Source organism: Barbus barbus (genome assembly GCF_936440315.1).
Source record: "Barbus barbus genome assembly, chromosome: 23".
In the NCBI taxonomy this organism is placed as follows: Eukaryota; Metazoa; Chordata; class Actinopteri; order Cypriniformes; family Cyprinidae; genus Barbus; species Barbus barbus.
Window position 1 is genome coordinate 19,560,132 of NC_136751.1, and position 26,099 is coordinate 19,586,230.

General features: G+C 38.4%; 1 protein-coding gene across 3 annotated transcripts; it reads left to right on the forward strand.

Moving 5' to 3' along the window:
- The first annotated feature begins 1,339 nt into the window (after window positions 1–1,339).
- Window positions 1,340–25,981, forward strand: LOC306842579 (bcl-2-like protein 13). Of its 3 annotated transcripts, none has more exons than XM_079373526.1 (7): window positions 1,340–1,425; window positions 2,230–2,418; window positions 11,318–11,419; window positions 11,516–11,672; window positions 11,952–12,024; window positions 12,129–12,257; window positions 23,573–25,981. In XM_079373526.1, the coding sequence occupies exons 2-7, from the start codon at window positions 2,289–2,291 to the stop codon at window positions 24,431–24,433; spliced, it is 1,452 nt and encodes a 483-aa protein (XP_079229652.1). In that variant the 5' UTR covers window positions 1,340–1,425; window positions 2,230–2,288; the 3' UTR covers window positions 24,434–25,981. The 3 variants fall into 3 exon arrangements, with proteins under 3 accessions (XP_079229652.1, XP_079229650.1, XP_079229651.1); XM_079373524.1 differs by having other exon boundaries at window positions 1,346–1,467; XM_079373525.1 differs by having other exon boundaries at window positions 1,385–1,482.
- Window positions 25,982–26,099: the final 118 nt, after the last annotated feature.

Consider the following 26,099-nt stretch of genomic DNA (forward strand, 5'->3'; position numbering starts at 1 on the left):
TGGCGGTGAATCAAACAATGAACCATGAAAATAAATGAAAACAAGGAAATGGGACCAAAAGAAAAAACTATAGGCTCAGTGCTGACACCCTCAGGACATTTCCAATACCTGGTTTCTACCTAACCTAAAATTATTAGCATTAAGCAAGTGATAAACATAAAACTCTTAACTAGTAAAGACCATAGTTTTTTTTTTAACGCATATCTGTACTTTTTTCCCTCAAGCTTTAACAATCCATTGCTTGAAACTTCAAAAGAAAATGATAATGTATTCTGCCCCAACAATGTCCAAATGATATTGTTTTGATGCATGAATGTGCATAATAAATATATATATTAAAAATTCCATTAAAAGAGATTTATAATTATCACTTTGTATACTGTTGCATTTAAAATGTTGTCTAATTATGCAATATATTTGCATAAATATTTATGTTCTTTGTTTGATATGGAATGGTCTTATTTTGAATTTGCGAACTTGATATGCTGGTAAATGTTCATGAATGTTAAAGTGTTCCAGTTTACTTTTGAGCAAAATATAAAAAATACATGTTCAGGTCTTGCAACATTTGAGGGCAGCAAATACCGTTAAATGCCATGTGCACACATGACTGGATTGCGTTATGGTTTCATATGGGGCACAAATTAGATTTCATATCCATGCGTACGATTCAGACGTTTTTATTTAATCAATCTTCATTTGTTTTTGGCTAGTAAGAGAAAGCCTTTTTCTTGAAGACTAAAAACGTTGATTTCTTATTCCTCTACCCACGCATAAACCTGCAACAGAACAAAAAGGTTTACTTGACTGACTTTTAGGATTTTTTACAGGCAATGCAATTCAATATTAGTACTAGTAGTTTAAAAATATTAAACATGAACGTTGCATTTATTCATGTTTATAAAATAGACCATCCACTGATTACAATACATCCCTATTTACGTTGTCGTAACCTATAATAAAACAACAGTCACTGGTAGAAAGTGACGAAAATACCTTAATATTTAATTTAATAAAAAAATAAATACGTTTAATAAAAATATCAAAGCCGTTAGAAACGTGTGTTGATTCGAAAGATTCGAAAAGAACAGGTTCATAAGAGTCATTTGTTCGTGAATCGAACTAATCGCGATGCGTGATTCACCAAAAAGAACCGACACATATGAATCATTCTTGCGCGTTCGTGGTTAATGGAACTGGAAGTAAATGTAACGGGTGAAGAAGTATCCCTTCTCTGTTGCCCACTCTATCCTTGACCTTCTCGTTTCCACGTCCTCTCGCGTCATAGTATCCGGAATACAATCGAGGCGGAGCAGCGCGCTTGGCTTCATCCTCCCGCACACGCGCAGCATGGGCACCACGCAAGCGCACGTCTAGCCATCCCACAGGCAAAGCAGTTATATAGTTAACTGTGACAGAAACCGGGTGAGCACACTCTGAGCGAACAAAATTATCACAGGCGCAGAGGTACGACCCATTCAAGTTAAGTCACAGCATGTTCACGTTAAATGGATAGCATGTTATGTTATAAGTGACACTATCAGGTTGTTTAAACTTTAGAGGCTAGCTGGTTGCTCTGGCATGTGAGTAGGTGTGGCGAGCACGCAGAGCGGTTCAATGGGTGTCCGCGTGCGCTTCATTGTACACCATGTTCTATTAAATGTGGTGGACTTCGTTAGTGCACATATCTCGCGTCACTTTCGGGACATTTGCCAGGAGAAATGTGCGTTACAGTGTTATAGGAACTGTCCAGTTTTGAACTGGTCAAGAGACAAACTTGAGCAACTTTAGAGTTGGGTGTCTTGCAGTGTTGCATGCATGGAAAGAATTCACATATCAGTCAAGGGGTTTGTGAAATAATCTTACGTAACCGTTTTAGTTACATCTGTATTTCTGTTTCAGACTGGCAGCTCGCATACAAGCTGCTGAGTTGAAATACCGGTAGTTTACTACTATATAAAACTTCTGTCATCATTTACTCATGCTGGGAAGTTTAGGCTGAATGACAACCTGTCACTTTCATTGTATGGAAAAAAAAAAAAGTTACAATAAATGTAAATGGTGACTGAGGCTGTCTGTCACTAACGTTCTGCCTGACACCTTTTTTGTCCTCCACAGGTGAAAGTCATTGTCATGGTTTATGTTCACATACTTATAGCTTAATGGATCCCAGAAGTTCCCCAAATTGTATGACTAACTTATGCCTTATAAAGTGTTTGTTTGTTCTAGGACTTGTGAATGCTGTCATTTGGCCGTGCATGTCCCTGAGAGCCTGACGTTTCTCTTCAATGGCTGCCTCCGGCTCCTCCACTACAGTGCCTGAAGGATTTCACTATGAGACCAAGTATGTCATCCTCAGCTACCTCAGCCTCCCTCAGCCTCCACCGCCAAGATCAAGACCCTCAGAGACAGCGGAGGGTAAGAACTCACATCCACAATTCAGTACGTACAAACTGCCTGCCTGCCTGGCAAGAATCATAAGGAGTTTAATTTAATATCAAAACAATGACAAAACTTTCAGTGGTATGCATGTCTCACTTATGCAGGGAAACGGGAAACAGTTTTATATTGTAATGCAAGTGTCGTGAGGCAAGAAAGCACATTTTCTGTGTACATGTATGGAAAAAGAGTAATCTGTTTTATGCAATTCAAAATTCCTGTAGAAGAAATGACACTGATGAAAAAGTGTAGAAGTTTTGAAAAGTTGTATTAAAAATATTTAGGAGATACTCTTTTTTTATTATTATTATTTTTTAAGCTGTACAGGGCATAGCATTAAGATGTGTTTTTACAAAATCCACTTACCAATTCTAATGTCATTATTATTTTGTAATTTTCAATTGCATTGTCAGAAAGAATTCTTGTCTATTTCTTGGGGAATTTCTTAGCATCCGTTTCATTGGCTGCCATAAAGATTACCCACACTATTGTATACCTTCACTGTGCTATCTAGATAGTCAACTTAGTGATGATTCTGGATGCTGTTTTAAATGTGTATAATACATACAATATGCATCAAATGGTGAGAGATATACACAAGTAAACATGACTGTAATAGTAGGAAAAAAGCAATGTAGATGTTGGGGGGGGGGGGGGGGGGGATAATAGAACTCAACAGTCACTACAGCAATAGTTCTCTCCTCCTGCTTTAACACTTAGACTTTCCATAGAGCTTCTTTGCAGAGACACCACCATTACAGCTTCAGTCTGTAACAGTCACCAATATCAAATGTCACATAAAGAAAATGAAGGGGGATCAATCACCAGTGAATAGCTTACTATATTTCCTTTAGAAGAGCACAGAACTTCAACATCAAACATTACAAGTGACTGGACCACACTTTGTGTAGCAGTGCTATCAGTCTGTTCATACATGGAGGCAAAAACCTTTTAAAGGTCTAATCAGATTTAAAGTCCTAAATTACCACCAATGTCCTTAGTTCATTATGGCGTTGTAGATGGTAGGATATTACAGGGATAAAGTTCAAGATCAACCATGGCAGTAGTCCATAAAGTAATTCAGAAGAAATTCCAAAGTTGAAGTGAATAGTAAATCAGAAACTCTGACCAGTTGAGATGCCCTCAAAATCAGGTGAATACAAAACCCTATTGAGAGGTAGAACACAAAGGTTCCTCAATAAGGGTTTGAAAAAGCATGGAGAGCAAATACTCCCAGCTCACATTTGTCCTTACTCAAACCTCCCACGCCTCTTATTCTCTAATCAAGAAAAACTTGACTAACAATGACTCCCTTGTGCCCCCTCGTGACTGGGAGTAAAATTACCACTTAAATCACAAAAGTAAGGTAACAGCTTACTAGATCTGTTACACACCCCCCCTTTCAGAAGAAGGCCTGACCTGGCCGTAGAACCTTTTCAAATTTTCTACATGGTAGGTGTCAAGCTGATTGGGGTCGGTTGACATCTCAACTCTGTAATTTACATTATTCAGCTGCTTTAAAATTTTGGCAGGCCCTTGCCACTTGGGAGCTAACTTGGCTGTAAATGCATCCCCTGCACGAGACAATGGGTGAGCCCGAACCTAGACAGGTTCCCCTTCTTGGAAGGTTTCTTGCCGTCTCTTACGGTTGTAGTATCACTGTTGTCTGCTTTGAGCTCTCATGACATTCTCTTTCACTCTCTCCAAGAGTGATTGCTGGCGTTCAATAACCTCATATGCAGATTGGTCAGGATCAGGAGAACGATATTGGAATAGTTCGAGGGGCCCTTTTAACTTACGTCCTAGAGCAATCTCTGATGGAGTGTAGTTGGTACTCTCGTGCCAAGATGAATTGATTGCAAACCTGAACTCATGGATCCACTGGTCCCAATTCCGATGATTGTCCTTGACGTATGATGCAATCATTATCTTAAGAGTTCTATTTACCCTTTCTGTCAAATTAGTCTGTGGATGGTATGCAGTGGTGAGTTTTTGAATTGCACCCATTGTCTGCAGGTAGCATGCAGAAGTTGAGATGTAAACTGCGGTCCTCGGTCCGACACCAAATAAGTAGGTACCCCCCATTGAGTAAAGATCTCCTTGATAAGAATGTTAGTTATCAAAGGTGTCTTAGCTGACCGCAAAGGGAATACCTCAACCCACTTACTACAGTAATCCACAGTGACTAGCAGATACTCGTTCAACTTCATGCTTCTTGGAAATGGACCCATAAGATCAATGCCAACCATGTATCCAGGTTCTTTACAGGGGTAGACTGAAGGGTTCCAGAAAGTTTAGATATACGCGGCTTGCATTGCTGACAGACTTGGCACCGTTTGCAGTAATCCCATACGTCCTGTTGAATTTCTGGCCAATACACCACGTTGAGTAATCGACATAATGTTTTCATGCGCCCAAGATGCCCGCTCAAAGGATTGTCATGAGCAAACTGGAGAAATTGCTGCCGTGGATCTTTTGGGATGATTACTTGCAGAGTATGCCCCTTTTGTCCATCAGGAATACATCTGAACAAAAAGTTATTTTGTTCAACATAGCAGATCCGTTGGCGGTCAGTAGGGTTGAGTTTTGCTTCATCCCACAGAGGTTGCAATGATTGATCACTTTTCTGGCTTTTTACCAAGTTCTTCCCAGTTAATTGGTAAATCTCCATTCACATCTTTTGCTTGGCATACTGCAACACGTCCGAGTGGCTTCAGGCATCGCACGGGACAATGAATCAGGCACTACATTACATCTCCCTTTCCGGTATCTCACAGTAAAGTCAAATCATTGGAGTCTGATAGCCCACCTAGTAAGTCTTGATGTTGGGCGAGGATGGTTAAAAACCCAAGTGAGTGCGGCGTGATCTGCAAGTACTACAAAAGGTCTCCCTTCTAGGTACTGTTGCCACTTCTCAACCGCCCAGACCACAGCAAGGCATTCTTTCTCTGACACAGCATATGATTTTTCTGCTCCTTGAAGCAGCCGGGAGGCATAGGCAATGACATGTTCTCCTCTCTATGACTCCTGAGTCAGTACAGCCCCAAGTCCGATGTCACTCGCATCAGTTTGCACCTTGAATGGTCTACTTGAATCTGGTGGCATGAGAACTGGGCCTTTTGCAGGGCATCTTTCAAGTCCTCTAAAGAATGTTGGCACTCTTCAGACCAGTTCCATGGTATCCCCTTCTTCTTAAGCGCATGAAGTGGGGCAGCACGTTCTGAAAAATACGGAATAAAGCGATGATACCACCCTGCAAGACCTAAGAATCGTTCAACTTCTTTTACATTTTTGGGTGTAGGAAAACTCCTAACAGCATTCACTTTGGAATCCTCCGTCTTGATCCCTTCCTCTGATATGACGTGTCCTAGAAAAGTCAATGATTTTCTTACCAATTTACACTTCTGAAGGTTAAGTGTTAAGCCAGCTGATTCCAATTCCAAGTGTTGTTGAATGTCTCTGGAGTATACAACAATGTCGTCTATGTACACAAAACAGCATTTGCCTATAAGATCTTGCAGAACTTTATTCATCAGCCTTTGGAATATTGCTCCAGCATTTTTCAACGCAAATGGTAGACGAACAAACTCATACTGGTTGTACTTGGTGACAAAAGCAGTTTTTTTGATACTACTCTCATCCATCGCCACTTGCCAGTATCCACTCCTAAGATCTAGGGTACTGAACACCGTAGCTCCGTAGACAGACTCCAAGATATCTTGTATCTGAGGCATTGGAAAGCCATCCAGTGGAGTTTTAGCATTCAGTGCGCGATAATCCACACAGAAACGCATTCCTCCATGCTTCTTGGGTACTAGCACTACTGGAGCAGCCCATGGGCATGTAGATGGCCGTATTATACCTTTACTCAGCATGGCTTTGACTTCCTCATCAATGAAGTTTTGCTTATTGACTGGAACGGGGTAGGCTCTTTTACGCACTGGGATAGAGTTGCTAGTTATGATCTGGTGCTTAATGATAGATGTTTGGCCCAACTCATCTGTACAGACAGTCGGCCAATTCAGCAGCAATCCCTCTAAACGCCTCTTCTCTGTCCGGGAAGCATCAGCAAGATCTACTAAATCCTTAATAGCACTAACAGTGTCACTCGATACTTACACTATTGGCAGTGCACAGTATATGTTAACTGAGGGCAGGTGGTCATAGCAAGAGAAAGGGTGTACTGTTTCCTTCTGTCCAGGCAATGAATATGTGGAGGTGTCAAAATCCAACTTGACTCTGCATGACACAAGGAACTCAAGGCCTAAAATGAGCGGAAAAGCCAAATCTTCATCTTTCATGATAAACAGTCGCAATGGGTTTGTGCATCCTTGCAGGGTACACTCCCAGGTTACTTCACCTAATGCCATCTGGATGTGGCCATTGGCCAGGGCAAATGTCTGTCCCCGACAGGACTGCCAAGACTCGGCCTCATCCTTCCATCTTCTCCACAGTGACTCCTGGATTAAAGAGTATGAGCTGCCTGAATCCACAATGGCTTCACAAGGCTGGTTACGCAAAGTTACAGTCAAGGTAAGAAGTTTGGCATTACCTCTTGTTAACAATGCCATGCCGTGGTTCCCGGGCTTACCTCTACTGAACTTATCTGGGCCCCCTTTCCTAAAGGATCTTTCTGCCTGCCATTGCTTCCAGAAGGCCCTTTCCTCAGCAAGGTCTCGCTCCACCAAAGTTCCTGTATGCACCAGGTCATCAAAGGTAGTTACTGTTCCTCTTAAAATGCTTGCTAGACGGGGATTACAGTTTCTCAAAGTAGGCTGCAGAATCTCTTTTTCAGTCATTGTCGGGTTTAAGTCTAAGACATAAGGCCCGATATTGGAAGGCAAATATTCGAATATCCTCATCAATCCCTTGCTTTCTCTCTCGTATTCTCCTTTCTGCTTCCACCTCATGATCATCGGGTAGGAAGGACCGCAAAAAGGCAGCCTTGAACTGACTCCATGTTTTAACATGTGCCTTTTTGGCCACCCACCAATCCTTGGCTGTATGTGTCAGCACAGATGGCAATGTTGCTAATATCTCAGCATCATTCATGGGACGTACAGCTAAATATTCTGTGCACTTCTCTAAATAAGTTATTGGGTCTTCATCTACTGTGCTCCCAAACTTAGGGAATTCTATTTTTACAGCCATTTTGTAAGGCAGCTGGTGTAGCATGGGAGTTAACTGTGCATCTGGTGTTGAAGTAATAGTTGGTGTAGAAGTAGCTCCAGGCGTAAGACAAAACAAGGACTTGAGATGGTTGTCTCTCCTTTTCATGCAATCCATCACAGCTCTTCCCATCTCTTGCAGTTGGTCTTCTAGAGATTTCTTCAGGAAACTACTTTTCTTTTCTACAAAGTCAGTAAGTTTCTCCTCCAACTCTGTCAGACTTTGAGTGTCAAGAGATGACTGAGTGGTCATTCGCTTTGCCAAATCTTGCATCTGTCCCTCTACAGCAGTCAAACGACGGTCATACTTCTGAAGATAATTCTGAACATATCTTTCTACTCCCTGGACCCGTTCCACACTCTCTTTCTCCATCTTGTCCATTCTGAATGCCAGTTGACTTACTCTTGTTGCAATGGTCAGACTAATCAAACTTTCCTCATCCTTGTCCGGTGGTGGAGGTGGTAGACAACTTGAGTCATTATCCTCTTCTAGAGCAGTCGCCCCTCCTTCCGATTCTATATACAAACTGCTGAAGGAGTGTATCAGTTCTTGAACTGGCTCACGTTGGGTCATGAAAGGTTCAGAAGTATAGTCTGGATCCATTTTGGGAATAGACTTAGTGTTGTCTCATGCAGGAGTTCCTGCCAAGAATAAGACTAAAAAAGATGAAGCAACTATCAATTACAAACAAATTGTAACCTACCACTTGGGTGAACAAATGGGGAAAAGATTGATGTTGTACATAGATATATTTGATAGACATAGCATATGATTGATTCAAAGAACACCCATTCAATTCCCTCTTCGGGAAATTTGCTAAAGCGGTAATCAAAGTCCCTGTTTGGGCACCAAATTATGTAACAGTCACCAATATCAAATGTCACATAAAGAAAATGAAGGGGGATCAATCACCAGTGAATAGCTTACTATATTTCCTTTAGAAGAGCATAGAACTTCAACATCAAACATTACAAGTGACTGGACCACATTTTGTGTAGCAGTGCTATCAGTCTGTTCATACATGGAGGCAAAAACCTTTTAAAGGTCTAATCAGATTTAAAGTCCTAAATTACCACCAATGTCCTTAGTTCATTACGGCGTTGTAGATGGTAGGATATTACAGGGATAAAGTTCAAGATCATCCATGGCAGTAGTCCATAAAGTAATTCAGAAGAAATTCCAAAGTTGAAGTGAATAGTAAATCAGAAACACTGACCAGTTGAGATGCCCTCAAAATCAGGTGAATACAAAACCCTATTGAGAGGTAGAACACAAAGGTTCCTCAATAAGGGTTTGAAAAAACATGGTGAGCAAATACTCCCAGCTCACATGTTTTCCTTACTCAAACCTCCCATGCCTCTTATTTTCTAATCTAGAAAAACTTGACTAACAATGACTCCCTTGTGCCCCCTTGTGACTGGGAGTAAAATTACCACTTAAATCACAGAAGTAAGGTAACAGCTTACTAGATCTGTTACAAGTCTAGGGTTTGTCTACAGTTACTGAGGTCACATTCCTGCTCCAGGAATCTCCATTTTGCCCTTGAACATGGACTATAACTCAAAGTACTGTATACAGAGTGCCGTAACCAGTGTAGTTTGATTGAAATATGCCTGCAGGTATTGCAAGTAATGCATTAACGAATCCTTTAGAGTGCATGTTATGTCTATACTTGTCGCAGACCAAATACAGTTGGCAAATTTGGTTCTGTTGGTATCATTTATATGTTTTGTGTCTTATTCTCGCTTCGAACAGTCCATGGCATTTTGTTGAGAGGAGACATTGTAAGGCGGATTCTCGTGAATATTGACTTGTACGTTTTTTTATTTAGTTCTTGTGGAGTTTAAAAGTGGATGCACATAGAGTTTGTCATTGACCGTTAGTCTGGTTGACTTTATTACAGAGGATGGTATGGGCTTAAGCTGCCTGTTGGAGATTTTGGAGCCTTGGGCATATCAGTGGTTCAATGAGGAATGTCCTGTGTCCTGATCTGGTTTTCATTCAGTCAGCTTTGAAAGTAGCTTCTGATCCCTCTTTCCACTCGACCCGCTCTGCACTCTGACAGACTGTCATATGCGATCAGCGTTGGCTTGTTCACATGTCACTGTTCAGAGCCTGAACAAAACTGACCAAAGACTGGCCTGGCCTGGGAAAAGTCAATGTGAGCTCGCGTCAACTTTTGTAATATTGTAAAAGGCTTTGTCTGCTTCACAGTCATTTTATACACACGCTCTCTAAATCAGTTTCTTTCCCTCTCTAACACTTCTTTTTGTAGTCATTCACTGGGTGTGTGTGGTTGAGAGAGCTGAAAGCCTGGGCCTGCTCAAACACTTTCACCAGTGTATGAAAGAATAGCCACGCAATCGTTTAAGGCACCACAGAAAAGCCAGTTGTTTTACAGCCACTGTTTCTAATTACGTATTAAAATATAATATAGTAAAAGTGAAATAATCAGATTTTAAAAGTACCTGGACACATGAGAATTGGGGCAGGGGGATGAACCAGGCTTAATTTTCTTTTTACTATTTACATATACTAACTGGAGCACATGATATGTTTTGACATTATGTTCAAAAGTGCTGAGTTTGACTCTGGATTGTTATTCTGTGTGTGTCAGGTTGTGTGCTGAATATACTGGACATTATGTAAGTTCTGAATCTAATAGTAATAGTGCTAGTTTCTGTTGAATACAAAATGAAATGGATGCTAATATTTCATATAAAATTCACATTGTGTTGCTCGTACATCCTGATTTGCAAAAATCTCCTCTGATAATTAATAGATCTATTGGACTGTTTAAGGGTTATTGAAGTCCATTAGTACTGTATTTGGAGAAAATGAGTGCATCTGTGTTACTGTCCAGTATCTTTGGCTCAGTTTCATCTTTAGTTTTAATTTTCTACATGTCTGATTAAGTTAATTAAGAAAATTATTCAGCTAAAAATGTTAATACCTGGAGTTTTCTTGCTGGTGTTGGCTTAATATATTTGCATCAAAGTTCAAATAAACAAGATTGCTTTAAAAAATTTATGACTTAAGATGAAAATGTAATAATGCTTACATGTTTTGTTTACACCAAATGTATGAATTGTTTTTATTGACACAATGACCCTGGTTTCACAGACAAGGCTTAAGCCTAGTGCTAGACTAAAATATAAGTCTGAGCTGTTTCAACTGAAATAAACTTGCACTGACTGATCTTAAAATATATCGGTGCCTTTGTTTTGTCTTAAGATGCAGCCCAGTAATGTTTTTTTTTCTAAGCATGTTTATAAAAATGACTTAAATGTCCTAATTGAACTATGGCCTAATCCTGGCTTAGTCTAAGCCCTGTCTATGAAACTGGGCCCAAATGAAGTAATGTAGTAAAAACATATTTTTGCTCCAAAAGAACCTAGAATTCCAGCTGTTATTGTATCTTGCATTGTATTTGAGAATTTTGTCTGTATAGATTTATAAATTAATAGTCAGGAAACTCTTATTTTCTTTAAAAAAAATTAAATTAAATTAAAGAACTAAATAGGGAAATGCATTTTGGTCACACTTGACCAGGTAAATGATTACATCAAAATAAGAGAAATTATAATTATTCAAAAACATTTTTATATATATATATATATATATATATATATATATATATATATATATATATATATATATATATATATATATATATATATATAAAAAATAGTGTTATGATTCTTTGCAGGAGAGAGCCATTCTACACAGGAAGTGGAAAGAGAGCGGAATAGCAGCCTGAAGAAACAGATTGAGAATGAAATGATGCAGCTGGAAGAGGAAATTGCGGCCTGTAAGATGTTTCTTGTTATTACACTGTATATTCGTGATAAAATGAATCTGAAATGTGGATCATAGTTTAAAGTCATCTGTCTCTTTTTCTGCTCAGCTTTTTCCAGGACAGGTTTTGATCAGCTCACATCTCCAGTGTTCAGTCCAGCCAATCCAGAAAGCTCCATAGAAGACAGCCTGGCAGTGCTGGGGGACCGCGTCTCACGGGACCTGGACACACACCTGTCCTCCGCCACTCACACGCTTCTGAGCAGGTCCTTTTAAATATCCAGGGAAAATTCCTGAAAATTTTTTGTAGTTCTAAAAAAAGATCTATTAATGCACTTGGCAGAGGTCTATGCCAGAAAAATGCATTGTGTAAACAGCCTGCTCACACAGTTATTATAAGTTTGCTTCAAATGAGTTAATTTTTGACATTTAACTTAAATATTGACAAAAGCTTTCAACATATGTTATGCTGATGTTTTTCTGAAGAACAACCAAATTCAAATTAATGCAGCGAAATCTGAATAATGCATGTGCCTCTCATGCAGTGATTTGGACTTTGAGGACTTCAGAGCAGCGGTGGAGGAGGTGTCCTCTCATGCTCAAGGAGGATGGAGCAAGGTAATCCAAAAAACTCAGCACATAGGGCCATTGGCAAGTTTCACTGAATCGTGAATGTCTATGTCCTTCATTTCCTTATTTTGTCTTTGTGTTGCTCTGTTTAGGTGTTGGTACCCTTAGTATTGTTACAAGCCCTGCAGAATGAGGGGCAGCCGCTGGAAACTCTGCTACATTATGGTTTGCGTTACCTTGAGGAATTGCAAGCAGACTTCATCATTCAGCAGGGAGGATGGGTGAGTGGCTTGCATATAATGATTGATGTTCTATCTGTACAGTTGCGGTCAAAAGTTTACATCCCCCTTTCAGAATCTGCAAAATGTTAATTATTTAAAAAAAAATAAGAGAGATCATACAAAATGCATGTTATTGTTTATTTGATTTAGTACTGACCTGAATAAGATATTTCACATAAAAGATGTTTACATAAAGTCCATAAGAGAAAATAAGTTCTAAAAAAATGACCCTGTTCAAAAGTTTACATCCTCTTAATACTGTGTTACCTGAATGATCCACAGCTGTTTTTTTGTTTAGTGATAGTTGTTCATGAGTCCCTTGTTTGTCCTGAACAGTTAAACTGCCTGCTGTTCTTCAGAAAAAATCCTTCAGCTCCTACAAATTCTTTGGTTTTGCAGCATTTTTGTGTATTTCAACCCTTTCCAACAATGACTGTATGATTTTGAGATCCATCTTTTCACACTGAGGACAACTGAGGGACTCATATGCAACTATAACAGAAGGTTCAAACGCTCACTGATGCTCCAGAAGGAAAAACAATGCATTACGAGAAAACTTCTGAACAGAATGGAGATGTGTAAATTTTTCTTATTTTACCTAAATATCATCGTATGTTTTCATTTACTACTGCCCTTCAGAGGTTACAAAAGATAGTTATGTTTCCCAGAAGACAAAATAAGTTACATTTACCCTGATCTTCAAATTCTAAAATTTATGCATTAACCCTCTGGTTGTGTTCGGGTCAAATTCACCAGAAATTTTTTTTCTTTTTCCTGAAAATACTAGTTAACGTTATCGCATTGGACTCAAACTTACTGACTTTGCGCACATAGGGTACAAGTATTTCTCATAAATTTTTTTAGAATTTTCGTAATTTTTTGTGGGTTTTATTTCACCTAGTCACACTCGTTGTGTTCCCGGTCAAAAATGACCGGACTCCGAACAACTGCTTATAAATCTGTCATTATGCTATATTATCACTAAATATTGGATTCATTCTTTTTGTCAACTTGTTTTCTTTCATTTAGGACTGGTTTTGTGTTTCTATTTGCTTCTGATTAATCGTAAGCCTCATTTATCTGAGAGTAGGCACCTAATTTTTTGAGTGAAAAAAATATTTTTTATGAATAATTTTCACAATATTAAACAAAAAATTATAAAAATTTGCACTGTTTCTCACACTAGTGTACTTTAATGTTTAATCAGGAAGTTTGCTTTTAAATGCTTTTATTTTGTACAAAATTGCAAAAAGTCACACTCGTGGTGTTCCCGGTCAAAAATGACCGGACTCCAAACAACTGCTTATAAATCTGTCAATATACTATATTATCACAAAATATTGGATTCAATCTTTTTGTCAACTTGTTTTCTTTCATTTAGGACTGGTTTTGTGTTTCTATTTGCATCCGAATAATCGTAGGCCTCATTTATCTGAAAGTAGGCACCTCATTTTTTGAGTGAAAAAAGCATTTTTTATGAATAATTTTCACAATATGAGAGAAAAAATTATGAAAATTTGCACTGTTTCTCACACTAGTGTACTTTAATGTTTAATCAGGAAGTTTGCTTTTAAATGCTTTTATTTTGTACAAAATTGCAAAAAGTCACACTCGTGGTGTTCCCGGTCAAAAATGACCGGACTCCAAACAACTGCTTATAAATCTGTCAATATACTATATTATCACAAAATATTGGATTCAATCTTTTTGTCAACTTGTTTTCTTTCATTTAGGACTGGTTTTGTGTTTCTATTTGCATCCGATTAATCGTAGGCCTCATTTATCTGAAAGTAGGCACCTCATTTTTTGAGTGAAAAAAGCATTTTTTATGAATAATTTTCACAATATGAGAGAAAAAATTATGAAAATTTGCACTGTTTCTCACACTAGTGTACTTTAATGTTTAATCAAGAAGTTTGCTTTTAAATGCTTTTATTTTGTACAAAATTGCACAAAGTAACACTTGTCAAAAATTGCCGGCCATTGAAAGTGAATGGGGAAGAATGAAAGAAACAACTAGTGTTCAGGAGCATGTTGTGCTTGCAAACAAAGACCTTGGACCTTTGCATGTGTGGATGCATTTATACTCAAGCTATCACACACACACATGCGCACACACGCACGCGCACACACACACACACACCCATCCATCCATGCATACAAACTATTTTATTACACCTATTTCATCCTACCCTGAACTGCATGCAATATCCTTTTATGAATAAAAAAGGATCTCTCTCTCTCTCTCTCTCTCTCTCTCTCACACACACACACACACACATGCTCAGACTGCCTTGTCTTTAGCCTGCATTGACCTCAAAAATAATCTTTTCTTTCACCACATATTCTAGACTACGGAGCCCCTTAGAGCTCATGGTGGTGGAAAGATTTCGTGGTGGGTGAAAAAAATTTGGGGTGGGAGGAAAAAATATTTTTCAAATCTTTTGCGTTCTCTCGCAAAGATGTTTGCGTTCTCTCACAAAGATGTTTGCGTTCTCTCGCAAAACTTTGCGTTCTCTCGCAAAGATGTTTGCGTTCTCTCGCAAAGATGTTTGCGTTCTCTCGCAAAGATGTTTGCGTTCTCTCGCAAAACTTTGTGTCCTCTCGCAAAAATGTTTGCGTTCTCTCGCAAAGATGTTTGCGTTCTCTCGCAAAACTTTGTGTTCTCTCGCAAAGATGCTTGCGTTCTCTCGCAAAGATGCTTGCGTTCTCTCGCAAAGATGTTTGCGTTCTCTCGCAAAAATGTTTGCGTTCTCTCGCAAAGATGTTTGCGTTCTCTCGCAAAGATGTTTGCGTTCTCTCGCAAAGATGTTTGCTTTCTCTCGCAAAACTTTGCGTTCTCTCGCAAAGATGTTTGCTTTCTCTCGCAAAGATGTTTGCGTACTCTCGCAAAAACTTTGCGTTCTCTCGCAAAACTTTGTGTTCTCTCGCAAAGATGTTTGCGTTCTCTCGCAAAACTTTGTGTTCTCTCGCAAAGATGTTTGCGTTCTCTCGCAAAACTTTGTGTTCTCTCGCAAAGATGTTTGCGTTCTCTCGCAAAGATGTTTGCGTTCTCTCGCAAAGATGTTTGCTTTCTCTCGCAAAACTTTGCGTTCTCTCGCAAAGATGTTTGCTTTCTCTCGCAAAGATGTTTGCGTACTCTCGCAAAAACTTTGCGTTCTCTCGCAAAACTTTGTGTTCTCTCGCAAAGATGTTTGCGTTCTCTCGCAAAACTTTGTGTTCTCTCGCAAAGATGTTTGCGTTCTCTCGCAAAAATGTTTGCGTTCTCTCGCAAAGATGTTTGCGTTCTCTCGCAAAGATGTTTGCGTTCTCTCGCAAAGATGCTTGCGTTCTCTCGCAAAGATGTTTGCGTTCTCTCGCAAAACTTTGTGTTCTCTCGCAAAGATGTTTGCGTTCTCTCGCAAAAATATTTGCGTTCTCTCGCAAAGATGTTTGCGTTCTCTCGCAAAGATGTTTGCTTTCTCTCGCAAAACTTTGCGTTCTCTTGCAAATATGTACGCAAAGTTTTGCGAGGGAACGCAAACATCTTTGCGAGAGAATGCAAAGTTTTGCGAGGGAACGCAAAAGATTTGAAAAATATTTTTTCCTCCCACCCCGATTTTTTTTCACCCACCCCGAAATCTTTCCACCACCATGAGCTCTAAGCGGCTCCGTACTAGACAAAACATTATGACAATATGTTTAGAGGCTTTCGTGTTCTCTCAGAGTAAACAAAAGTTTACAATTAAATGCTAGAGCATACAAATGCCTCACAGTGCCTTGCTTGTCATTTACACGAGGAAGAGACAACTGAAGAAGAATTTTACAGTGACGATGCATTGCAAGATATATTGGAAGATAAAAATATCAGTGGACAAGCTGAAAACCTTGCAACAACTGAAAAGAAGCAATCTTCTGATTTTGAGGACCCAGCTGAAGTTGATGTAACGTTCTGGTCGAGGGATGGAAAAAAAAAGATTATTTTGAAGTCAATGCAGGCCAAAGACAAGGCAGTTTGAGCATTTGTGTGCATTGTGTGTGTGTGTGTGTGTGAGAGAGAGAGAGAGAGTTATAATATGAGATTCATAAAAGCATATTGCATACAGTTCAGGGTAGGATGAAATAGGTGTAATACAATAGTTTGTATGCATAGATGTGTGTGTGTGTGTGTGTGTGTGTGTGTGATAGCGTGAGTATACATGCACGCACTGGTCCAAGGCATTTATGTTTGCAAGCACAACATGCTCCTGAACACTAGTTGTTTCTTTCATTCTTCCCCATTCACTTTCAATGGCCGGCCATTTTTGACAAGTGTTACTTTGTGCAATTTTGTACAAAATAAAAGCATTTAAAAGCAAACTTCCTGATTAAACATTAAAGCACACTAGTGTGAGAAACAGTGCAAATTTTCATAATTTTTTCTCTCATATTGTGAAAATTATTCATAAAAAATAATTTTTTCACTCAAAAAATGAGGTACCTACTTTCAGATAAATGAGGCCTACGATTAATCGGATGCAAATAGAAACACAAAACCAGTCCTAAATGAAAGAAAACAAGTTGACAAAAAGATTGAATCCAATATTTGGTGATAATATAGTATATTGACAGATTTATAAGCAGTTGTTTGGAGTCCGGTCATTTTTGACCGGGAACACCACGAGTGTGACTTTTTGCAATTTTGTACAAAATAAAAGCATTTAAAAGCAAACTTCCTGATTAAACATTAAAGTACACTAGTGTGAGAAATAGTGCAAATTTTAATAATTTTTTGTTTAATATTGTGAAAATTATTCATAAAAAAAATTTTTTTCACTCAAAAAATGAGGTACCTACTCTCGGATAAATGAGGCTTATGATTAATCAGAAGCAAATAGAAACACAAAACCAGTCCTAAATGAAAGAAAACAAGTTGACAAAAAGATTGAATCCAATATTTTGTGATAATATAGCATAATGACAGATTTATAAGCAGTTGTTTGGAGTCCGGTCATTTTTGACCGGGAACACCACGAGTGTGACTTTTTGCAATTTTGTACAAAATAAAAGCATTTAAAAGCAAACTTCCTGATTAAACAATAAAGCACACTAGTGTGAGAAACAGTGCAAATTTTCATAATTTTTTCTCTCATATTGTGAAAATTATTCATAAAAAATTATTTTTTCACTCAAAAAATGAGGTACCTACTTTCAGATAAATGAGGCCTACGATTAATCGGATGCAAATAGAAACACAAAACCAGTCCTAAATGAAAGAAAACAAGTTGACAAAAAGATTGAATCCAATATTTGGTGATAATATAGTATAATGACAGATTTATAAGCAGTTGTTTGGAGTCCGGTCATTTTTGACCGGGAACACCACGAGTGTGACTTCTTGCAATTTTGTACAAAATAAAAGCATTTAAAAGCAAACTTCCTGATTAAACATTAAAGTACACTAGTGTGAGAAACAGTGCAAAATTTTATAATTTTTTGTTTAATATTGTGAAAATTATTCATAAAAAATGCTTTTTTCACTCAAAAAATGAGGTACCTACTCTCGGATAAATGAGGCCTACGATTAAACAGAAGCAAATAGAAACACAAAACCAGTCCTAAATGAAAGAAAACAAGTTGACAAAAAGATTGAATCCAATATTTGGTGATAATATAGCATAATGACAGATTTATAAGCAGTTGTTTGGAGTCCGGTCATTTTTGACCGGTAACACAAAAGGCGTGACCGGAGTCCGAACACAACCAGAGGGTTAAGAGGTTAAGGTCAGGCAAATCTGAGAAAGAATGGTCTTTCACTGTGTTTTTCAAAACTGCTATCAGGAGAGGGAGCCAGAGCTGTGCTCATGATTTTAACATATTACCTAATTCAGCTGCTGCTGGCTAATACTAGTACAATTTTACTAACGATGACAAACAATGTTTTGTTTAAATGTTTTTCTCAAAGTATTCAGAACCCTTTGGATAACAAGGATTGTGTTTCCATACAATCCTTAGCAGTGTTTTTAAACGCATTATGTGCCTATGTGATGGCTGAGATAACTTTGTTTGCGTTTCATCAGCAATTTCACCATCCTCTCACCTTTATGGACAGTGATAACTTTATGGTATATTTTATTTGCTTCTGTCAAGTCGTGATGATCATGAGCATATTTGTTTATGGCACAATTCTTTGGTACTTAATATTAAAGGTCACTCTCTATGTTTTGCATAATGTGCAAACTCATTCCCATTCGTCTTATCAAAATGTAATTATGTAATTTCAAACTCAAGGTTCATTTCAACATGCAAATGTTTTATGAGAACAGCTCTTCACCTTTGTCTGATGATGTCGTAAAGCATGAGGAAGGTCTTTTGTTTATAACATCCTATTTAGGTCACTGTCTCAGATGAGGGCCGTCTGTATGAAAGACTCAGTTCATGTGTTCTGTGTGCGAGCTGAACAACTCAGTCAGAAGGATTAATTTAATTAGTGCACCGTTGACACTGACGCAGGGAGGAGGGGAGACCATTGTTTTATACTGCCGCTCAGTACAGGACCACATTCCAGTGATGGAGCGAGAGCTTTGGCATAGATGATACGGGATAAGCATCTGTGAGAGTTTGAATGCAGCTGGGAGGAGTCTGACGAGAAGGAGGAGACCGTGTGCAAACAAACCAGACCTCCTGCTCAGCAGTTCCAGCCCCATTACTCTGACAGAAACCTTTATCCTGTCTATACTTTCTCTTCAATTCCTTGTGGTCACTGCTGGAGTTCTGCGCACTTAAGAGACGAGCACAGGTAGGTAGGACAGCTGCTTTCTTCTAGGTGTTAGGATCAGATAAGGTTATTCTATTGTGGTCCATTTGCACAAAACAATATAAATGTTATGGATTTAGGTTTTTTTGACCTCTTTCTTACTCTCCATCACTTAATAGCTGTTGTAAATGGATAATAAAATGGCAAACACAAGGACACTCTCACAAGGTTTAATTCTCCATTTAGTTCGGTCCAGTAAATAGGCCAGTCTGTAAATATTTAATTTAATGTTTAACCTGTTTTAGTGTTGAAATGACTGCAATTGGATAGCTTCAGCTTTCAACTGAGTATAATTGTGTTTTGGGCAATCATTTGTTTTTGTACCTTTTGTGGAAGCACAATTATTGTTATATAGAACAAAATAAAATAGGCCTCATTCGTGAAACATGACAATGAATTGTTTGCTAAAGCATTCATGCATAAATTCTTGAACTAATATAGTGTGACAGTTCATGTATGTATGGTTTTAATGCACAATTTTGCAGAAAAAAAATTAATGAAGAGACCCAAAGCCACTGACGTGAATGAGAAGGAATCTGTTTGTGCGTCTATTTTGCAAAACCCAGCGAGAAGCCATTTTGAAAACCAAAATACAGCAAGCCAATGACATGTTCCCGCTGAATCATGCTGTCTGCTCTGATCATGACAAACTCCTGTAGGTCAAGGGAAAGCATTCAGTAGGGGTAACAGAAACCCAGTATGTGGGACATTTTGTCTTGTGAGTTGCCCCACCCCTTTATCCCCTCCCTGTCCCTCTGTCTGTTCTATACGTAACACCGAGTTGACCTTCAGGGTGTCTGTGTCACATGGCACAGCAAAGATTCTTGAAATGGATTGATGTGATGTAATTTGACTCCTGTTGTACTGGTACAGACAAACCGCTACAAAAGCAGTGTGCCCTGTCTGTATATCAGTAGGTGTTGAGAGCGGAGCTCAAGCCACATCAGGTCGCATCACCCAGCACATCGCACAGCCCGGCTGCTTACGTAACTACATTTTACAGGCGATGTTCTGCTCTCATCACACAAACAGAGGCCATACGCCACCCCCACACACTCCAGAGATGAAGAACAGAAATAAATCTGATAAATCCTCCTATGAATCAGCTGGAGCAAGGCTGTCCCAGTTTGACTGCCTCCAAACTATTCACAGTGCTAGATGAGATGGTGACCTGTATGCTTGACATCCTATGGGAGATAGGATTAACTGTAGAAACTGCCTTACAAGTGTGTTAAATGTAGTATATACTGTCTAAAAGGTGTCTTGTGTCTATAGTGATTCTGATGCACAATGTATCCTCATTCACATTTATGCACATTACCATTCAAAAGTTTGGGATCAGTAAGATTTAAAAAAATAAAATTAATACTTTTATTTAGCAATTAGCAAGTGACAGTAAAGACGTTTGTGATGTTACAAAGGTCTAATATTTTAAATAAATGCTGTTCCTAAAATATATTGAGAAAAGTTACTTTAAATTGTAAAAAATATTTCACAATTACTGTTGTACTGTATTTTTTGATAAAGGCAGCCTCAGTGAGCATAAGAGACTCCCCCTCAGTGAGCATAAGAGACTCCCTCATACTTGTTAGTAGCACAGTATTACCAAATGTATTACCAGTCAACAGGTTGTATGCTCTGGACCCCACCCTATCTTCAATATTGATTTCTTGTTTGAATATGAAAGCATTTGAGTTTGGCAGGCATGTGTAAGTTTTTGTCTTCAGGCGAGGGTGGGTACTTAGGGTGGAGTGGTGTATAGGCACCCAAAGCTCACCTAAGAGAGTACGCCTTACAGCATAACTTCATTTTTAGACAGTCTCTGGATAGGAAAGCAAGCCTAATCTTGCAGGAAACATCTATCTTACTCCACCGTTTCAAAAAGGTATTGTCAATTTGGACTATGTACATGGGGTTTTTGTTATTTTAAATTTACTTCATAACCATACTAATTAATGCTTGAGTCTTTCGAGCCGAAAAGGAGAATATAACATTTAAATGTATGCGACGAGAAAGCTTGGATTTCACAGTAATTTTTTTTTTCTTGGGGTTATTTAATCAGCTTAAAAATAAGTCAAAATTATGCGAGGAAATGCAGTTAATGTCAGCTCAAACCATTAATTTTTCTGTGATGGCATCACATGCATATCATTTGCCACAAATTATTTTGTGTATTACTTTCATTAGAATTATGGTGTAAAACATTATTTATTATACACTACCGTTCGAAGGTTTGGGGTTGGTACAAATTTTTTTTTTTTTTTTTTGGAAAATTAAGTAAATAAGTATAATATGTATATAAGTTAAAAAGTATAATCTCAACCCCCAAATGTTGTCTTTACTGACATAAACTGTTTGTTTACCATGCAGATTTAAGAAAATTAAATTTCTGTCTTCATATATGGTTATTTCTTTGATTTGGTTTTCAGGTTTCTTTGGAAACACTCTAAAGTCATATAACTATTTCGTTTTTTTTTTTAAGATTACACGTGATGGTTATCTATATATGATTGTAAGTAATGTATAAAGGCATTGTCACATTCTACTGGTTGTGTGCTTATGGTCCTCTCTCGGTTGGCTGTTAGATGTTAATCCAGATGCTGGGGTCTAATGTGTTTTTGAACGCATTCGTGTGAGACCGGATTACATGTGAAACTAGATGCACGTGCACAGTGGTGGATTACTGAAATCTAAAAGACCAGAAAAGGCACAGGGAGCAGAACGGTGTCTTTTAAGATGAGTAAGCAAGAGGCAGTATATTAAGTTTGCTTAATGCAAATGAGCACAAACTGACATAATTACAGACGAGTTCAAATTCAAATAGGCTCATTTTGCATGCTTGACCTAGTTGTGGTAGACATTCAGAGCCCAGTGGCATATGCAGACACCACAGCTGTATAGTGATGCCATTGTGTGGGTGACAGAGAAAGATAAAGTCAGATAGGAAGGACAGTATAGGGAATACAATTGGAGAGTGGGTTAAAACACTTCCTGTTGAGGTCTTGAAGACTTTCCTTATTTTGAAAGTTGCCCCCAGGTCTGACTTTGTGTGTTTTTAAAGAAGCAGCTTCAAGTAATTTTAGAAAATAAGAACCAATCAACACTCTTTTCAACTTGATTGCTGTATCTCTATGTCTGTAGTCTTTTTAAACCGTTTTTATACAAGAACCAGGAGAACTGAAGAAAAACTTTTATCAGCGAAATACAGTAAAAGGCAGCTAGTATAAGCTAACATCATATTCAGTTAATAGCTGTCCATCATAGATACTTTGGATTTTAAAGATGATCTTGTTTTGTCAACTATGAAGTAGAGAGCTGTGTTACTCTCACACTCCACTGGGTGGCAAAAGACATTCAGTGACAAATGATCCTGTCATGCTAAATTCCACTTACAGTACTAAAGAAGACATACTGCAATAATTGTATTATTTGAAAGTTAGTGTATTTGTGTGTCAGTCTATCGGTCTATCGGGTTAGGTTTATTTTACATGCATTTTATTTGAAGTTTGGGGTTAGTATGATTATTATTTTATTTCAATTTTTTTATTAAAGGTTACACTCAAAATTGCATTTATTTGATTAAATACAATAAAAATTGTAGCATTGTAAAATATTACAATGTAAAATAAAAATAACTAATTTAAATTTTAATATAGACTGTATGACAGTGTAATTTATTCCTGTGATGGCAAATATCATTTTGATCAATTTATTGCGCTCTTAATAAATTTATTAAAAAAAAAAAAAAAAAAAAAAACTTGTGGTACTTTGAATGACTTTGACAGTGACTTTGAATGGTAGTGCACATTTTGAAAAAAATTATTAAAAAATAATAATTTAAATGAATAATTTAGCAAATCAATTTAGCTGTTTTACTGACTATAAATGTTTCTGAAATTATTAAAACAAGATGTCTAACATGTAATTTGATGTCAATCGTATGAGAAGAACATGATCCTTTTTTAATTCATTTTATTAATTATTTTTTAGGTCTTTTGTGTACTTCATGCTCCTTTTAGGCACATTTATTTGTGAAGGTTATCAGTTATGTCGATCTCCATGAGAATGGTTTGTAGACACAATCAGGAATAAAGAAATACACACAGTTAAAAAAACAAACATATTACATGTTTTTGATTGTGGTGGGAAAGAGGTTAGAAATTTCGAGTTAACACAGAAGGAAATGCATACATTGGCTTACCACAGTTTCAGAATGAAACGTAAAACATTTGTTCTCATGACTCAAACCTTGCAAAAACAGTTATGTTCTACATCAGAGGTCTTCAATCAGCTCCTGGGAACCCACTATTCTGCAGAATTTAATCAAACCAACCTGAAGCACCTAAACGAGCTCTTCTGGATTGCTTGAAAATACACAAGCATACTTTGCAAATATATTTTGCAGGACAGTGGGTCCTTCATTGAAACATTTCTCATTTATAGAAGAATAGAGTAGAATAGCAATAACAGAATATTCGTATTTGGAATAAAAAACAATTAATGGACCAACTAATTGATATTTCTACTCCTTATATTACAGGGCACTGTGTTCAGCCTGGATGAAGCTGAGGACCCTGGCGTGATCATAGCCGAGGACAGTAACGACATCTACATCCTGTCAGGTGAACAGGCCTCGGATCAGCTGAGCCCTCCTGCTTCACTACTGACTCTTGGAGATAGCAGTGGGCCAGCTTCTTGGCAGACAGAGAGTCTTCCTGTGTCTCTGACAGGACACGAGTCTTGGGCGCAGGTTGGCATGATGGATCCAGAAGACACCAAAAGTCTGGACAGCGCCGAGGGAGTGGCGTTAGTCGAGGAGCAAAGCGAGAACAACTCCTCAAACTCTGACATTGTCCACGTGGAGCGTGAAGATGCTGAACTTCTAGAAGAAGGTGGGGAGACAGTGGAGGAAGGGGAGCTGCAGAGTAGCGTACTTAGCGTGCTGGGCAGTGAAAGCGAACTCGCTGCTGTCCGAGAAGAAGCAGCAACTGCAGAGCCAGTGCAATCCACAACTGAGCCGACTGTGGAAGAGATCCCTCCACCTCCAGCCTCAGAGGAAGAGCACCCAGCCGCCCCTGCTGCTGCCTCGTTCTCTGTGCCTGAGCCTGAACTTCAGTCTCAGCCTGTTCCAGCTCCTGTGGAGCCACAATCATCCCCCCGACCTGATTTAGAACCCGAAGTGGTCCAAGCAACCCTGGAGCAGGAGATACTTCCAGAGGTGGATCTGAAGGCCTCCTCCCCGGCCCACGAGCTCCCTGTCCCGACCCCTCCTGAGGTGCAGACGAAGTCATTTCCAAAGCCCGAGTCTTCTGACCTCCCTGTGCTGCTATACGGTGGTGCTGCCCTGGTGGCCATTGCTGCAGTATTGGCCTTTGGAGCGCTGGCCTACAGGAAGAAGTAGAAAGTCCATGATTTTCCATGACCTCACTGTATTCCTTGCCCTAACGGAAGCCCTATGGGTCACAGTGCCGCCACAAGCTGCACTTTATGGGAAAAGTACTCCTCTTATGTGTCATACCATTTTATTTTCTGTTCTTGTTGCTTTTATTTGTTGGCTTAGTCCAGCTTAATGACTGGAGAGGAACTTACAGGTGAAGTCAGGTTTCTTTTGTGCTGTATTAGTAAACATAGTAGTGATTGGCTCACTAGGCTGTGACCTAGGTTCCTGGTTCCAAAAGGAATATCAAGGCTTCTGATTCAGAAGTATTAAGTTCATTTGTTTTAGTGAAGCATCTCATATATAAATATTTGATTTAAGGACGTTAGGTTTGAGTTTTAAACACAAGCTTGTGTGAGTGCATGATTGATTTTATCTTATCAGACATGAAATATTAAGGTGCAACTCTTTATGGGCTGTCTGTGTGATTGATATTCTCCCAAAATATATCCATACTGGTACATTACTCGCAAAAACCAAAAGCAAAGTATCCATGCATTCTTGATTCATTTGGATATACATATTAACCATCTTTAATGTATATTTTGAATAAATTAGTCTTGCGTGAATCCTTGTTTGAATTCCCCCTTTTAAAAGTAGAAGCCTAGGTCACAGCCTCAAATGGGAAACCCCTTCTCTTTGACCGATACATTTTGTTAAAGGGATTGTAATTTCTAAATGTACAGCAATCCTCTAAAATGTGAACATTTGTTCTATTAGGTACAAAAACATGTTTGTAGAAACTCGTGAAAATACTACACCAGCACAGTCAATATTGCCATGGCAACAGGGCACAGTTGACTGAATTTCTCAATGTCAGGAAGCGGTAGATAATGCTAGATGAAAAGTCATATTTAGTTTTCTAATTAGTTTCTAAGCGTGCATTTTGTAATTAAATGTCCCTAATTCTGGGTCAGAAGCAATTTCAGTAAAATCTTGTGAAATCTTAAAATATATGAATATGATGAAACATTAAAGTTGTGGTTTAATCTTAAACAACCATGATTTAGAAACATCCAAATGGGTTTTGTAATTCTTGAGTAAAAAGTGATTTGCTATGTTAGGTAACTGTCTGTTGCTCAAATCGAAGTGCTGACTTCAGGTTTGAGGGACCAGAATGTCTCTTAAATGTCTTCTGAGCCACACAGATCAGTCATCGGTCCTTTGCAGTTTTTCTTTGTCTCCTCAAACTTAGCATTTTCTGTCTTCTGTCTCTGATTTACACCTTGCCTGTACCTTGTGCTGTTGTTTGTCCTTGAAAGCTAAAAAGGCCTGCACAGCACAGCCTAGTCACCCTCCTTTCCCTGTTGTGTGCCTATTCAAAAGAGACCCTGGTCAAAACAACAGAAAACGTAAGCAGAAGTCACACGTACAGGCAGGATCCACCTGTTTTGTCAGTGGTTGGGAACCTCACGTCTGAGAAAATGTGCTATTTTTTTTTTTGCAAGTGAGGTTTTTTTGTATCACAGATGGACAAAAGCTGTGAAATAAAACTGTATTCCATCAAGGGTTAACCTTGTGGTTTGTGTCCTGATTTAAGCATGAATTTTATCATGATGAAACATGTTTAAATTTAAAAAAGACATGCAAACTAAGATAGAAACTAAGTTTGCTTCCTCTATTTTGTACT